Source organism: Ogataea haglerorum (assembly GCF_019207285.1).
Source record: "Ogataea haglerorum isolate 81-453-3 chromosome Unknown 81-453-3_NODE_2_length_903871_cov_94.662503, whole genome shotgun sequence".
NCBI lineage: Eukaryota > Fungi > Ascomycota > Pichiomycetes > Pichiales > Pichiaceae > Ogataea > Ogataea haglerorum.
In genome coordinates this window covers 50,076-64,529 of record NW_025065152.1, presented here as the reverse complement: position 1 = coordinate 64,529, position 14,454 = coordinate 50,076, and the positions used below count along the sequence as shown (strand labels likewise).

Sequence of the window (14,454 nt, the reverse complement as noted above, 5' to 3'; positions counted from 1 at the left end):
TGGAGGTGCTCAACAGACGGGTGGATCTTCGTTTATGCATGTATCGCCAGAGGCAGACCCAGCTCTTTCTACGCATGGCGTTCCATATGCAGGTAAATTTTTTTAATTTTTTTGAAATATTTTTCTATGTCTAATATCATTAACATCGAGCACGATCGGGTTAGTAACACCACGGCAACCGACTTCCCAGGATACTCTGCGAACGGAGAGAATGCTTGGGATCTAGAAAAATTCAAGAAGAACTTCCAGCTCAATATCTCCTACCTCACACAGAGAACTGCAAACTTTGACTTGGTGGGCATAGACACATCTATTGCCAATGCGTTCCGTCGTATCATGATCGCGGAGGTGCCTTCCGTTGCAGCAGAGTACGTGTACATCTTCAACAACACGTCGGTCATCCAGGACGAGGTTCTCGCGCACAGAATCGGTCTGGTTCCTTTGAAAGTCGATCCCGACATGTTGACCTGGATCGACCCGAACGCCGAAGAGGAGGACAAGTTCACCGACGAAAACACTATTGTTCTCTCACTTGACGTGGCGTGCACGAAAAACCCAAATGCCATCCCAGGAAACAACGACCCAGAGAATCTATACAGAAATTCCAATGTTTATGCTCGGGACCTGAAGTTCGAGCCAAATGGACGCCAGGTCACCCAGTTCGCCAACTGCCCCGTTGTTCCCTGCGACCCAGACATTTTGATAGCGAAACTGCGTCCAAATCAGGAGATTTCGCTCAGAGTTCACTGTGTTCTGGGCATTGGAGCCGATCACGCAAAGTTCTCTCCAGTCAGCACTGCATCCTATAGACTGCTTCCGACGATCGACATCCTGGAGCCGATAACGGGCGACGACGCTGTCAAGTTCCAAAAATGCTTTCCTTCGGGTGTGATTGGTATTGACTCCAACGGTGCCGCATACGTCGCCGACGCTAGAAAAGATACTGTTTCGAGAGAAGTTTTGAGACACAAGGAGTTTGAAGGCAAGGTGAAACTGGGCCGCAAAAGAGACCACTTCATCTTCCACGTGGAGTCAACAGGTGCTATGCCTCCAGAAGAGATTTTCTACAAATCCATTAGAGTGCTCAAGACCAAGGCCGAGTACCTGCGTAACTGTCCTATTGGAAATATGTAACTTAATAGTAGAGCTCCACTCAGACTTCCAAGCGCGGCATCATGTCGCTCAATGACGGTGTTGGTGTTTGGGCGCGTTCTATGAGGTTCACGTACTGGACTATCTTGACAACGTCGATCGACGCGACGACGTTGCTGTCCTCCGCATGGCTCAAGTCTTGCTTGACGAAATTCATGCTGTAGAGCGAGAACTGAAGTACTATCAGCACGAAGTCCCACAACAGCAGGTACAGCAGCTTGCGGAACCATCCTTCAAACCTGCTCTCCCCCATTATATTTATGATGTACGCCCCGTACGATATGCCCTGGCCCAAACCTCCGCGCGCGGAAAATGCAATGTGGACTATCAGGCCCAACACGTTGAAGGCCAGGCCCAACGACAACACTTTCTGTGCCAGTATCCGCTGAATCGCTGGAGTGAGCACTGCTGACGCTTCTATGCTGTTCGGCGGGTGGCCAAGCATGAACTGCTGGAAGCCTCGCAACAGGAGTAGTATGAGATTCTCGTCCGCAAGATACAGTATAATGAGCACCAGATAGCACGAAACGTCGAGCCTTGCGGTGAGATTCTTTCTATGTTCTATTTTCCTTGCTTTTATGACCCGTTCATCGTTCATTGAAAGTTGTCTTTGCAGTTCCGCTCGTATTTTCATAAATAGGCAAATGGAGTCGGGCTAAAAAAATAATTGAGGATTTTTGGAGTTAAGTAATCAAGCTATTACTCTTAATCTACCTCCCGTTATAAACTAGCTAGTGAGAGTTCCCTTATTGGGTAGCTGGAGCGGGCACTATAAAGTGTTTAGCAGCAGCACTTGCAGAGACCAGTACTGAGATGTAAACAGCTCACTCTTGAGTGGCTGCTTCTTATTCCCCGTTTAGGGACTCAGAACCTATTCTTTTGTGGCTCCTTGTGAGCTAACCCGAATCAGCACGAATTGCATGCGACCACTTAGTTCAGATTAACGCTTAAAGTATTTCGTCCCTTTTTGGAATTCGAACCCTGTATTGATTCATTCTAATGATTACTCTATATTATTCCCACCTATTTAAGTCTACAGATTCAATCAGATCACCGCCCAAGAGCGAGATCTGACTGAGCAGAGAGTGTTTATTAAGTTTTAGCTGCTCGTCATCGGTAGGCTCAACGTCGTAGCCAACGTTGACACGGAACTTCTTCTTAGAGTTGCCTACCACTGGGTTCAGTATCCCTGCCACAACGTTGCAACGGCCCTCTTTGCCAAGTCCAGTATACTTCCCGCACGAAATGAGCATCACGTTACCGAAACGAGCCCTCAACTCGTCACAGAACGCAGGAACAGGGTCTTGTTCGGAAGAAATGTCATCGGAGGCCACCAACGACGGGGCAACCAGATTTTTGAACTTGTTCTCCGGCAAGATGCCAGATTTCGAGGCAAGTTCGATAGGCGTCTTGATCTTCAGCACAATATCATAATCTTTCAGGGCTGGAGTGAAAATAAGTTTGAGAGTTCTCTGGTTAAGCGTCCTGCTAACAGCGGCCACCGCAGCCTTACTGAGCGCAGTCAATCTTGTTGCAATAGGCAGAGAAAGCCCAAACGACCACAGTTTCCCCGACGGGTCCTCTTTGGAGGCAACAAATAGCTGTGTCTTGATAGCCTGCGGATCCTCCTTGCGGAGTTTGCTAAAGTTCCCGGTAATCGACTGGTAAGTACGGACAGTCAGTTTTTCCGAGACGAGGTCAATGTAGTTTCCACTTTTCTCAAGATCTTTTGCTAGGTCAAGAACAAGCGGGTCGTCCTTCCAATTCCATTGGCTTAGAAATTGCAAAGTGCGAAGGAAGCCTGCCTCGACGCTTGCAGGAACAGAGTAGGGGGCAGGGTCCACAAACACCTTCATCACCAAGAGTTCCACAAGCTCGTCGTTGAAATGGGAAAGAAGAAGCTGGGCGTCGAGCCAGCGCTTGAAAAGACGCACGGTGGCAGAATAAAATGGAAAGTACGTGCTCAGAGAGGCGATGGCCCGGTGGTGCTTGACTGAGCCCATATACTTCTGATTGAACGCCAGATAAATGTCTGCGACAGTTTTGCGTTGCTTTTCGGGGGCATTCTCGATAGCACGAAGATACAGCACCTCGTCACGTTCGGTCAAAACACGGAAGCTAAATCCGTACCCGTCTGGCGTGAGCACGCGAAGTACTTTGATCTCGGTGTTGTAAGGAACGGAAGTGCGATCTTCTTCCAAGTAGGACTTGTAGTTTGTGTTTTTGGCGAGGTAGTCGTTGATTTTGAGGAGGAATGCAGTTTTTGTCTGCTCGAGAGCAAGCAGCTCGTCCGGCCATTTTGTGGACGACTCGAATTGGAGAATCGACTCGCTGAAAAAGTCTGGGTTCGACACAGCGTGGGGAACGGGCAGGATTAGTGAAGTGTTTCGCAGAGCGGGCGAGGCTGGCAAAATGGACTTGATGCTCAGCGGGAGGTCTAATTTGTTCAGCACCTTGCACAGTTCGGAGTACGAGTTTCTCAGTTGCTGGAAATTGGACGGAATTAATTGCATTGAGTTCGACGTCAGTGGCACTGGCAGCATCTTCCAAAACCTGTCTGTGTTGAATTCGAGTCTTGCGCTGGAGCTGATATGGAGCTCGAATATATATTTCAGGATAGACACCACGGTGAGCTCATTAGCTGGCCACAGACAGCTGTACTGAATATTTCCATCTTTGTACTTTCTGACTTGAGCTTTTGCACCCCAAAAGGAGCGGAATCGGATAGCGTTCTCCTCGTCATTATGTAGAGGACCTTTGGTAATTTTCTTTTCGCACTCAGTGGCATTCAAATACAGCCCAATCTCAACGTATTTGTCCTGTGCATCAGGATGTCTCTTTTGAATGCTCCACTTGTCCTCTGTATTGGAAAGTCTGACAACGACATGTGAAGCTCTTTCAGCCAGTGCACGCGAGACCAGCTTGTGGACTTTGCTGCATACATAATTTTCGTATGTCAAGAAAGTGATTTTCTCTATAGGTCCGAATTTCTCCTGCTGCTTCAAATCTTTCAATGGAACAGACACAAGCATGTCGTATTGCAAATATTTTTGTGTGTTTTTGTAGATAAACGTCTGTTTGAAGCGGTCTTGCACAACATCGTTCAGAAGGTCCAGAGTCTCAGCTGCCTGTTTCTTTAGTGCTTGGTAAGAAGAAGCCGTCATTTTCCAGAAAATGTTGATTTTGGTGGTCTTGTCGAACAGAGTTGGGATGTTGAATCCACCCTTCTTGTAAACCGAGCTATTATCGCCAACAACAGAGCTGAAGGAGAGATATCCCTCGTCGACCAGGTCCTGCGTGGCTAGATATTTGACCGTACCTTTGAAAAGCTGGTAGCTAGAGTAACCGTGCAGCAGCACCTTGTTTCCGTTCTCGCCACCGCCTGCCAGAAGTGCAGCCATCAGCACCGCAAACTCAAAATGTCCGAAACCGCCTTTATTAAAGTGGGAGCCGAATCCCCGTTGTTTGAGCCAGAGCTTCCCAAGTACAGCCGCATCTCGAAAGGAGTCCGTGGATTTCTTGGTGGCGTAGAGATACTTGAGATAATATTTGTAGGTTGTGGACGACAGGATGGAGGAGTTGTACAAAGGCGTTGGAGGCAGCTCGTCGTCCGTCTGAATGCGAACACAGTTTCTGTCCGGAAGAAGTTTTTTGCTCTCGAACAGCCCGTACTCAAATCCGACCAGAAGCCTGATTCTGAAGTTAGTATCCTCAAATATTAGATCGTTGTCGTGAACTTTTTCTGGCGTGACGCTGTCTATCCTGATGCTTGGACACAAGCTATCTCCATTGACATACTCGTAGGAAATTCTCACTGGCAGGTGATTTTCCGCCGAAAGCGTGATCAGCTGGTCTGAAAGGTAAGCGATGTAAAAAGCTCTTTTGTAGAGAGCTTTGTAGTTTAGATAATCTTTTGGCTGGAACATGGACTTAGGCATGGTGAGAGAAACGTCCACAGCCATGCCATCCGGCTGCTGGATGCCAGTCTTCAAGCCAGACGATCCAACCAATGAAACATCTGTTGGACATTCGTATTGTAGTTTGTAGTTGATTGAGGTAGGCCTGGGATCGGGAAACGGTATTGCAACCTCATTTCTCGACTTTTTCAAATAGTTCTCAGCTTCCTCCAAAGAAAATGCCTCTGAGGCAGGGATACCCTGAATAATCTCGTACAGTCGGTGAAGAACACGCTCTATCAACTTACAGTGCGACTCCTTGAGACGCAGTTCTTTCACAAGCTCGTCGATCTGGAGCTTGAAGATGTTGGATTTGAACAGTTCAGCCGTTTCTCGGGCAACCTGGACGTCCTGAGAGGTCAGCTGGGCTTTTTTTGGAAATCTGTGATTCGCCCCCACGGCCACAGGACCCTGTTCAGTGTCATTGACGCCCGATTCTGGCTCTCTGTCTCTTTTAACCATAAAGAAGATTTGGTAAAAATTTTAGAGTAGTGTAAAGCACATAACACCAACCGAGGACCGTCACAGCCTGCCGTGTCGTGCACCTGATAGCCCCTGTAAGTGGTACCGGGAGGCTCAGGGACACCTGAGTGCATATCCTGGCCTTCTGTTGCCCTTCATACCCCAAGCGTGAGGTCCTGACCTCGCCCGGCACAGTTTGCCTCCGGTCTGAGGTGTGGACGAGGATATTTGTGTCCCTAATTATTATTTTGCCCAAGTTATGCTACGAATCCACGATCCAAGACTAGTCAGGAAGGCCGTGCTTTTGGGCGACAGACTGCGTGCTGGCCGGCCGGTGTTTCTGAACTGTGGTCTGGGCGTCCGCTTCAACTCGTCGACCCCGAAACCCACCATCTGGCAGAAAGTCAAGCACGAGGCCCAACACTATTGGGCTGGTACCAAGTTGTTGGGCCTGGAGATCAAAATTTCGTCCAAGCTGGTGCTAAAAGCCGCTTCTGGCTACGAGCTTACGAGAAGAGAATACAGACAGCTACAGAGAACGACTTCGGATGTTCTTCGATTGTTCCCGTTTGCCATGTTTGTGCTGATTCCGTTTGCGGAACTGCTGTTACCCGTTGCCCTCAAACTGTTCCCTAATCTGCTGCCTTCCACGTACGAATCCAAAATCGACAAAGAAAAGAATCTCAAGAAGTTGAGGACCACGAGAACTAAGGTGAGTGAGATCCTGAGGACCCATGCCAAACATATAAAACTTCCGTCCACCATCACCGAGGAACAGCGTGCGGATTACAAGGATTTGTACTTGAAGTTGAAAAGCGGCCGCTCCCATGAGATCAGCAAAGAACAGCTACTGCGTGTGGCTAAGCTATTCAAAGACGACCTGATTCTGGATAACGTGTCGAGAGGCATTTTAATTGCCATGGCAAAATACATTAATTTGCGTCCGTTCGGCACTGACCAGATCTTGCGGTACCGTATCCGGCACAAGATGCTCAAGATCAAGAAGGACGACAAGCTGATTGACTACGAGGGTGTCAAGTCTCTTTCTCCGGCAGAGCTACTAGTTGCCTGTGCGTCTCGTGGAATCCGTACTGCAGACGCTTCGCCGGAGAGATTGCGCGAACTGCTGCAGATATGGCTGGATATGCGTTTACGTGAGAAAATCCCGTCCACGCTTATGATTCTTGCGAACGCGTACTCGTACGGCAGCACAGAGAACTACTCTCATTACGAAGCACTGAAAAACGTGCTGAACTCGCTGCCGGAAGAGTTCTACCATGAGCAGGAATTGCATGTTGATGACGACAAGGCCACTTTTGAGCAGCGTATGAATGTGCTGAAAGAGCAGGAGCATTTGATTGAGAGCGAGAACGTGGAGGAGAAGGACCAGAAGGTCATTGTCAAGGATAAGCTGAGTTTGGACGATGAAGACAGGAAACCGGAAGAGGAAGAAGAGAAACCGGAACAAAAGTAGACTCTATAGAAACTATTTAAGTAAATGCAATCCCAAGTATCTTACTATCTGCACTCCAGTTATTTATTTTTCATTTTTATATGGCTAGATACTGGTGCAAGACATGCTCCAAGGTATGTTGGTTATTAGAGACTACTAACGCAGTTTGTTGACGAGAACTTGAGGAAGAGCCATGAGACCAGTGCAGGGCACAGAGCTGCGATGAACCGTTTACTGAAAGGGTTTCGAGAAAAACAACAGCAGCAAGAGAAACTCGCAAGACAGGCCGAGAAAGAGCTAAGCAGAGCGAGAGAAAAATCTCCAATTCGACCACAAAGCCCGCTGGCAGCTCCACTGGTGAATGAACACCACCATGAGCCCGAACGGCCAGCGTGCTCGGTACCTACAGGAGTCCGGGAAAAAAAGATCGCCAAATCTGAAATAGAACTCAAAGAGTGGGGACTAAGCGAAAAACCGATTGACGAGGAAATCTCCAGCGATTCAGACACAGAACTCAAAGAACCCAAACCCAAACCCAAGTTCAAAAAAAGAAAACCGAAAAACCAGCACATATAGTACATTATTATCTTTCAGCTACCATCCGCATAACGCACGGCATTTCTATGTACATCAGGTAAACTTCCGAGATCCTCCTCTCACAAACTCTAGGATCTTCCATCCCTCTGTCTCCGGGTTGTCTATCTCCTCTGGGACACGCGTTATCACCAAGGCGTAGGCAGACAACAGGATATCCTCCTCAGTACCTGCCACCACTTCTCCGGTCTTGGCTTTTCTGTAGAGATTGACCTCCTGGACTCTAGCACTGACAACAAGAACAGGAATCTGGTTAGGCTCCAACATACGTGACGACACGATTTGGACGTCTCTCACGTCCAAAATACGGCCATCCGAAATCAGACCCTGGTCTCTGAGCTGTTTCTGTTGGGCAGCAATGATGTTGAACGGAGCCTCCGAGAGCCACGTCTTCAAAACTTTCTCGTCTCCGGTAATGTATGCCTCCAAAACCTCGGGCACAATGTACTCTCTGAGCTGCTTAGTCAAGCTCTCTGTGTTGAAGTTAGGGTCCAGCTCTCTGAAAGCCTTGATGACTCTGGCGCCCTCGGTCTCCGCGAAAAAGCTGCCAATCTTGTCCATGACGGTCCGAATCAGCACCAACAGCGGATTCTCGGCCTCCTCCCACTTTTCTCTTAGCACCACCAGTAGTCTTCCAATGGCGGAATTGGGCTTGATCTTGATCTTGTCTTTGATACTCTCCTCAGACTTGATGTTGGTGGCAACTATGGCGGTGCCAGCTTCCTCGTCTCTTTTAATGGCCTTTGGTTTATTCTCCAGCTCGCGCAGCCGACGCAGCCGTCTCTGCTCCTTGCTCTCGTAGAGTCCATACTTGGAAGCGCCTTCGTCGAGACTCTTGGTCACCTCCTGGTAGGTCTTAGTTTTCCGGATCGGCTCGATCACCTGGTCAACCGTCTCGGCGGTCTTCTCAACAGTGGTCCGCACTCCTTTTCCCACAGGCGACTCCCACGCCTTGTGTGCCACATCTCCCACCACCTCTGCAGTCTTGTGCACTCCCTTGGCCAACGCTCCGGATGATTTCTGGGCAGCATTGTAAGCCTCCTTGGCTCTCTTGAAGGCCTCACTTTCCCCCATCTCGTCAGTGGCGCTCTTAAGCTGTTTGATTTGGTCAGTGAGCTCGGAGCTCTTTTTCAGCTCGCTGCGGAATGTGTCCACAAACACTTGGATAGGCGACTTCTGGCCGGATAAGTGAGCTGCAGACATCGAAAATGCCCTGGCTCTCAGGCCTGCAACATGCAAAGCCCCGCGCTTCTGCAAAATATGTCCAGCCAACATGACGGTCCTTGGTTCTTCCGAAAAATTTTTGATATTTTCACTTCTGTCATTTACGAGTGTAAATAAATTACAGGGAAGGGACCAAGGCACAAATATTTGCAATTTTGCTGTCGATGTTTAATAAGGACCCTCCGTACAAGCGGAAGGCGTTTGCCTCTTTGAATAATCTGCGATATAGAAGCAAAAAGCTCAGACAACTCAGGCCCTCGGACAATCTACAGAAGCAGCCCGCTACAAAGATCGCCATACCGCGCAGCATAGATTTGGACACCGGGGAACAGCCTGCTCCAGTGAAGGAAGACGAGGGTGTGCATGTGGCGGTGCGACGTGTGAAGCTCTTCAAGTCGGCCGTAAAAAGTCCCAGTACCGTGTCGGAGCACATCTGGCTCAACTGCCAAAATCACCGCCTGACTATATACAGCTTGCAACACACCAACGATGTGTATGTTTCCGTGCCCTTTTCGGACGTCAAATTTGTGGATATCTGCTCGAATCCAGACAGCTCGTATCATTTCGTCGTTACCCTCAGATCAAGCATTACAGGAACCCTTCGCAACGAAAGCGTACGCATAGACAAATTATGGATATTTCTCGATTTGAGCGACCAGGAGGCGTACAACAAACTTGTGCGAAATCTGGAGGACCAGCTTGTATGCAACTATCTCACAGCATCGGACATGAACAATTACTATCTCAGGAGCGAGTCAGATCGAGAACCCAGAATTTGGAGCAACCGTCAAACACAGCTTCCTGTGACTTCTCCCGCAAACTTCTACGGAACAGCAAAAACATTCAGCTCTGACCTGGAACCGGCAAACATCATCAACACGGCTCGTACGCGTTCGTTGCGCTTATCCCTCACAGACAGCATAGAGGATCCTCTAGAGGACCATCCCGAAATCCAGGACGAAGACATCTCACGCGACGAGCAGATTGTGTTTGATCCGCCCCTGAAATACAGATTTGCATCCAGAAAGTCCATCATCGTGTCTAACAAGGACTTCAACTCGCTATACAACGGCAATTGGGTGAACGATTCGATTGTGGACTTTTTCCTTCAGTACAATTTGCAACAGGCAAGAGATGCAGGCTCTCTCGGCAGTGCGCGAGTTGAGCTGTTCAACTCTTTTTTTTATACCAAATTGACGATGACCAACCCTGATAACGATTACTACTCCAACGTAAAGACGTGGTTCAAGTCGAATGACAGTCTTTTTGATAACGACTACATTGTGATTCCGATAATGAAAGATTTGCACTGGTTCTTTGTTGTTATTACTAACCTGCCGCGTCTGCGCAGGTACAATGAAACCAACGAGCCTGAACCTGTGGATGGCCTACTGATCAATAAGAAAAAGCCATTAGCAAGCATCTTTGTCTTGGACTCTCTCCAGAAAGCACATCCCAACATTGCAGTACCAATCAAGAGCTTCTTAGTAAATTATGCCAAAGACAAATACGATCTGGACATCCCCATGGGGCAGATTCGCAAGTACAGCTGCAACATTCCACAGCAAAAGAATTTCAACGACTGTGGACTGCATGTCATTTATAACTGCAAAAAATTCTTTGACAGTCCAGAGGAGTTTAAGGCCAAGATCCTCACAGAGCACCGCCGCAAAAAGTCCACTACTTCGCTTTCTACCAAGCTTTTCGATGATGAGGAGCGCAAAGTCATTAGGATGCAGCTACGCGAGGTTCTGCTCAACCTTCTAAAAGAGCAGGTCAAAGCCAATGGTGGAGACAGCTCTGCCGTTGGTACCGAAACCTACGGAACACTAAGAGGCAAAGGGATCAAGGAGCCTTCGGCAGAGGCCGAAGGGCATAGTGCTGATGAAGACCCGGATGACGAGGTCATGATTGTTGATGAGCTTTCCAATGAGACGGCTCCTGATAACGAGCAGCAAAAACCTGCGTGTGTGGAGTCATCTCAACGAAACATATCTCTGTCATCTGAGGACCCAGAAACGGAGATCAAAACGCAGTCACCGCAATCCTCTCCGGCCAGAAAAGTTCACGACGAACAGCTGGACGATTTTTTGAGTGTACAACCAAAGGATCAGCAGATTGTTACATCGTATGCCCAGTCGAGCGACAAATTGCAGGGGCAGAAGGTGTCCATGATTTTGGAGGACAACGGGTCTCTGAAAGAGGTAATTGAGTTTTCTGAGGCGAAACCAAAGGACAGGAAGGAAAAGCGGACAGGCATGGACCATCAGGCTAGGGTTACAGTTACAGACATCACTGAGAAGCCAGTAGCGACTGGTAAGGCTTCCACACCTGATGAGGGCAAAGTTCTGCTTGTTCCTTACCCTAAGACCTCGATCAAGTTTGCCGGGAGGACCTACCACTCGCAATCAGCAAGGAAAAGGAGATAGCATTTGGCATAAGTCAAGAAAGTAGCATACGTTAATAGAGTACAATTAGATTTTGTAGAAGGAGAGAAAAAAGAATTTCAGCACCCAAGCCGGGAGTCGAACCCGGAATCTTTTGATTAGAAGTCAAACGCGTTAACCATTACGCTACTCGGGCGAAACTACCACGGAAAACCATTTTGCTGTATATGCACAGTCTAAAACTGTTGTCGTGCACCTTCTGTGAAGTTACAGGTGGAAAAACATTGTTGTATTCTTAGCATGCTGTCCTTAGCATTTTTGTTTTTATGTGTCCCAGCCTGGGCCTTGGATCTTGCAAATGGCTTTCTCAGTATTGATGGCGCGGCCGTATCATTTGAAGGCTCCCCCATTGTGTTGGAACCTACAAGCAAATCCATCGAAATCCAGTTTGATATTCTAGACGAGGGTAAAAAACTAAAAAGCCCTCCCCAACAAGTGAGCATCTTATTAACAGCTGGGGATATTGATTCTTACTACTACCCGAAAATCAAAGACTCCCAGGCAAAACTGGACCTCCCCGTGAGCAAACTGTCGAAATATATTAAACAAAGTCCCGAAATCGACGTTAGCGTTCTGCTTGGAGATAACGTCACGGAATACAACCTGTTCCAGAAAGTTGGCAAAATACACTCGAACTTACGTTCTGGCAGCAAGCCTGAGCGATTCGGCAGCAAGCCAGAAATAATACACCAATTCAAGAGCCCGCAGAAATACGTCAACCCAATCATCTCTATAATTTTCATTGGTGGTGTCGTTGCTTTGTTGGCGGCACTGTTCATCACATGGAATCAGCTTGATGCAGTGAACTTTGACAACATTGGCAAACTGCCTTGTGGATACACTGTTCAATTCTTCGTGTGTCTGGCATTGCTCGAAAACATCTTCATCCATTACTTCTTAAGTGCATCAATCTATACTACCATCTACAGAACTCTGATAGTGGCCCCTGTGGGTGTCTATGTGGGTTCCAGAGTTCTGAGAGAGCTGCATCAGCTTCGCCAAGCAGGGAAAAGATGATCCACTGCTGCCATCACTCCTCCACAAAAGTATTGGGCAGTTTTCTAGGTGAGTTGGTAAACATAGAGAGCATTCCCGTTAGATACCACGCGTAGACCAGTTTTCCTTCTATCATAGCGAGCGGAACGACGGAGTAGGTTCTTGAATCGAGAGACGCGCTAAGGTTGTCGCCTGTCACCCAGACATGGCCTTTTGGAACAATCACGTAATTGTCATAACTGCTGTTGTCCAGAGGAGCTACCTCTTGCATGTCAAGGTGTTCCTGGTGTAACCTTCGGAGCGAGTTTTTGGACGGGTCAATGAGGACAATGTCTCCTGGCATCCCAGTTATTCGTTTCGTCACCAAACTTGACGGCTCGGTAGGCTTGCGTGCCACAATCAGGTCCCCCATTTTCACATTTCTGCCGTATTTATATCGCTTGTCTACCACGGCACTATCATTGACGACAGCCAGCGTCGGTAACATACTCTCGCCCGTAGTGTCGCTGATTTCGAGAACATTCGACGAAAATATGTGCAACACGGCCACCGTCCTTACAGTGTAGGACAAGACTTTGCCTGCTGAGTACAGATTATTCATTAATGCAATTACTGTAATTATTTTTTTTCAGCTTCAATTAGATGGCGTACGAACAGCGAAAGCTGCTTGAGCAGCTCATGGGCAGAGACGCTCTGGTGAAACTACCGCGAGATTACGACGTGCGAAGAGTTCAATCAATAGATCCTTCTGTCCTGGCTTCCCCTAAAGTTTGCAAGAGTTTTCTTGTAGGAAAGTGTCCGTACGACCTGTTCCAGGGTACCAAAGAGGACCGGGGCAAGTGTCCTAAAATTCACCAGGAAAAACTGAAGATATTGTATGAAACATGTGTAAAGAATGGGATGCGAATGCCAAACGACAATTACAAACTCGATTACATCCGCGATCTCGAAGGAGTGATCAATGAGTGTAATAGAAAAATTAGAGTCGCTGAAAAAAGACTGGAGCTTTCTGGAGAGGAGAAGGAGAAACTCTCGAGCGTGACACAAGAACTGGATAAACTAGACGAGCAAGTGAGCCTGATGCTTCAGGAGATTTCGCTACTGGCGGACAAAGGAGAATTGGAGATGGCTTTGGATTGGAATAAAGAGCTAGAACAAGTGATACGAAAACGAGACGCCGTCGCCACGCAATACACCGAAATGGTGGAGAACATCAACCAATCAGCGCAGCAGAAACTGCAAGTTTGCGAGCAGTGCGGTGCATATCTCTCTCGTCTCGATAACGACCGCCGACTTGCGGACCACTTTGTGGGTAAGATGCACTTGGCCTATGTGGAGATGAGACGCGCGTTAGCTGAACTCAAAGGCCGCTAGTCTCAGTTTTTCTTCTCTGCAATACCAACGGATGGAGGGAGGGCGTCGGCTATGATGCTCAACCATTCTCGCGTTGGCAGCGTACTGGAGAACAGATTAATGGTAGCACTGACTGCCATATATGTCAGGCTGATAGCCGCAGTTACAGACACAATGACGGATAAGCTGATGAGAAAAACGGGCAGGAAACTGATTCCTGCAGCAACTGCAAGAATGGTGAAGCCGGTCGTGAATAAGAAGCCAATGAATGAGGTGTACACGGCCATTAGCAGAATGAATATCAGAACAGGGGGGATGATACTGAGCACAAAAATAGTCACCGAGATGTTAACCAAGTACGAGTTCGACCTGTAGAATATAAGCACTTGTTTCCACCACCCGGAAACGTTATTCCTAACTTGTTCAAGAAAATTGAGGGTATTCCTAGAGTGTTAGAGATCCCTCTTTATGTGGGTTATGAGCACTTACAGGAATATCAGACTGCGGTACGTGCTGCTGTGCGGAACGAGCACGTCGATCAGCCTGGTAACCAGAAGGAGCACGTCGTTGAACAGCTGGATAAAATTGAGCGAGATCGAGGGCTCCGGCTCAGGCTGCGACTCGTTTTTTTCCTCGTGGGAGAATGGTTGCACGGGTTTCTGGAAGAAATCGATCACCTCGTCCACACTCTTATGTGGAGCGCCCCTCCATTGCATGTTGTTCTTCCCAGGCGCCAGATCTGACGCCAACGAGTTAATAGAAGTCGAGGTGTCTGAATCGTCCATATTATAGGGTTTATGTAAACTAGCTAGGTTCG

At 48.0% G+C, this 14,454-nt stretch overlaps 11 protein-coding genes across 11 annotated transcripts; 6 read left to right on the top strand and 5 right to left on the bottom strand.

The window, feature by feature from the left end:
* Positions 1–126: 126 nt before the first annotated feature.
* Positions 127–1,134, top strand: KL911_000596 (uncharacterized protein; the record flags this gene model as incomplete). The annotated part of the gene is made up of 1 exon (XM_043200867.1): positions 127–1,134. The coding sequence occupies one exon, from the start codon at positions 127–129 to the stop codon at positions 1,132–1,134; it is 1,008 nt and encodes a 335-aa protein (XP_043056160.1).
* Positions 1,135–1,153: 19 nt separating this feature from the next.
* KL911_000595 (uncharacterized protein) lies at positions 1,154–1,786 on the bottom strand (the record flags this gene model as incomplete). Its single annotated transcript, XM_043200866.1, has 1 exon — positions 1,154–1,786. One exon carries the CDS (start codon positions 1,784–1,786, stop codon positions 1,154–1,156), a length of 633 nt encoding a protein of 210 aa, XP_043056159.1.
* Positions 1,787–2,165: 379 nt separating this feature from the next.
* On the bottom strand, positions 2,166–5,570 carry KL911_000594 (uncharacterized protein; the record flags this gene model as incomplete). The annotated part of the gene is made up of 1 exon (XM_043200865.1): positions 2,166–5,570. One exon carries the CDS (start codon positions 5,568–5,570, stop codon positions 2,166–2,168), a length of 3,405 nt encoding a protein of 1,134 aa, XP_043056158.1.
* A 259-nt stretch (positions 5,571–5,829) lies between these two features.
* On the top strand, positions 5,830–7,044 carry KL911_000593 (uncharacterized protein; the record flags this gene model as incomplete). Its single annotated transcript, XM_043200864.1, has 1 exon — positions 5,830–7,044. One exon carries the CDS (start codon positions 5,830–5,832, stop codon positions 7,042–7,044), a length of 1,215 nt encoding a protein of 404 aa, XP_043056157.1.
* Positions 7,045–7,147: 103 nt separating this feature from the next.
* KL911_000592 (uncharacterized protein) lies at positions 7,148–7,599 on the top strand (the record flags this gene model as incomplete). Its single annotated transcript, XM_043200863.1, has 2 exons — positions 7,148–7,157; positions 7,274–7,599. 2 exons carry the CDS (start codon positions 7,148–7,150, stop codon positions 7,597–7,599), a joined length of 336 nt encoding a protein of 111 aa, XP_043056156.1.
* Positions 7,600–7,653: 54 nt separating this feature from the next.
* KL911_000591 (uncharacterized protein) lies at positions 7,654–8,892 on the bottom strand (the record flags this gene model as incomplete). The annotated part of the gene is made up of 1 exon (XM_043200862.1): positions 7,654–8,892. One exon carries the CDS (start codon positions 8,890–8,892, stop codon positions 7,654–7,656), a length of 1,239 nt encoding a protein of 412 aa, XP_043056155.1.
* Positions 8,893–9,005: 113 nt separating this feature from the next.
* On the top strand, positions 9,006–11,270 carry KL911_000590 (uncharacterized protein; the record flags this gene model as incomplete). Its single annotated transcript, XM_043200861.1, has 1 exon — positions 9,006–11,270. One exon carries the CDS (start codon positions 9,006–9,008, stop codon positions 11,268–11,270), a length of 2,265 nt encoding a protein of 754 aa, XP_043056154.1.
* Positions 11,271–11,528: 258 nt separating this feature from the next.
* On the top strand, positions 11,529–12,305 carry KL911_000589 (uncharacterized protein; the record flags this gene model as incomplete). Its single annotated transcript, XM_043200859.1, has 1 exon — positions 11,529–12,305. The coding sequence occupies one exon, from the start codon at positions 11,529–11,531 to the stop codon at positions 12,303–12,305; it is 777 nt and encodes a 258-aa protein (XP_043056153.1).
* A 13-nt stretch (positions 12,306–12,318) lies between these two features.
* KL911_000588 (uncharacterized protein) lies at positions 12,319–12,885 on the bottom strand (the record flags this gene model as incomplete). Its single annotated transcript, XM_043200858.1, has 1 exon — positions 12,319–12,885. The coding sequence occupies one exon, from the start codon at positions 12,883–12,885 to the stop codon at positions 12,319–12,321; it is 567 nt and encodes a 188-aa protein (XP_043056152.1).
* Positions 12,886–12,926: 41 nt separating this feature from the next.
* Positions 12,927–13,658, top strand: KL911_000587 (uncharacterized protein; the record flags this gene model as incomplete). The annotated part of the gene is made up of 1 exon (XM_043200857.1): positions 12,927–13,658. The coding sequence occupies one exon, from the start codon at positions 12,927–12,929 to the stop codon at positions 13,656–13,658; it is 732 nt and encodes a 243-aa protein (XP_043056151.1).
* A 2-nt stretch (positions 13,659–13,660) lies between these two features.
* On the bottom strand, positions 13,661–14,422 carry KL911_000586 (uncharacterized protein; the record flags this gene model as incomplete). The annotated part of the gene is made up of 2 exons (XM_043200856.1): positions 13,661–14,081; positions 14,148–14,422. 2 exons carry the CDS (start codon positions 14,420–14,422, stop codon positions 13,661–13,663), a joined length of 696 nt encoding a protein of 231 aa, XP_043056150.1.
* Between the last annotated feature and the right edge of the window lie 32 nt (positions 14,423–14,454).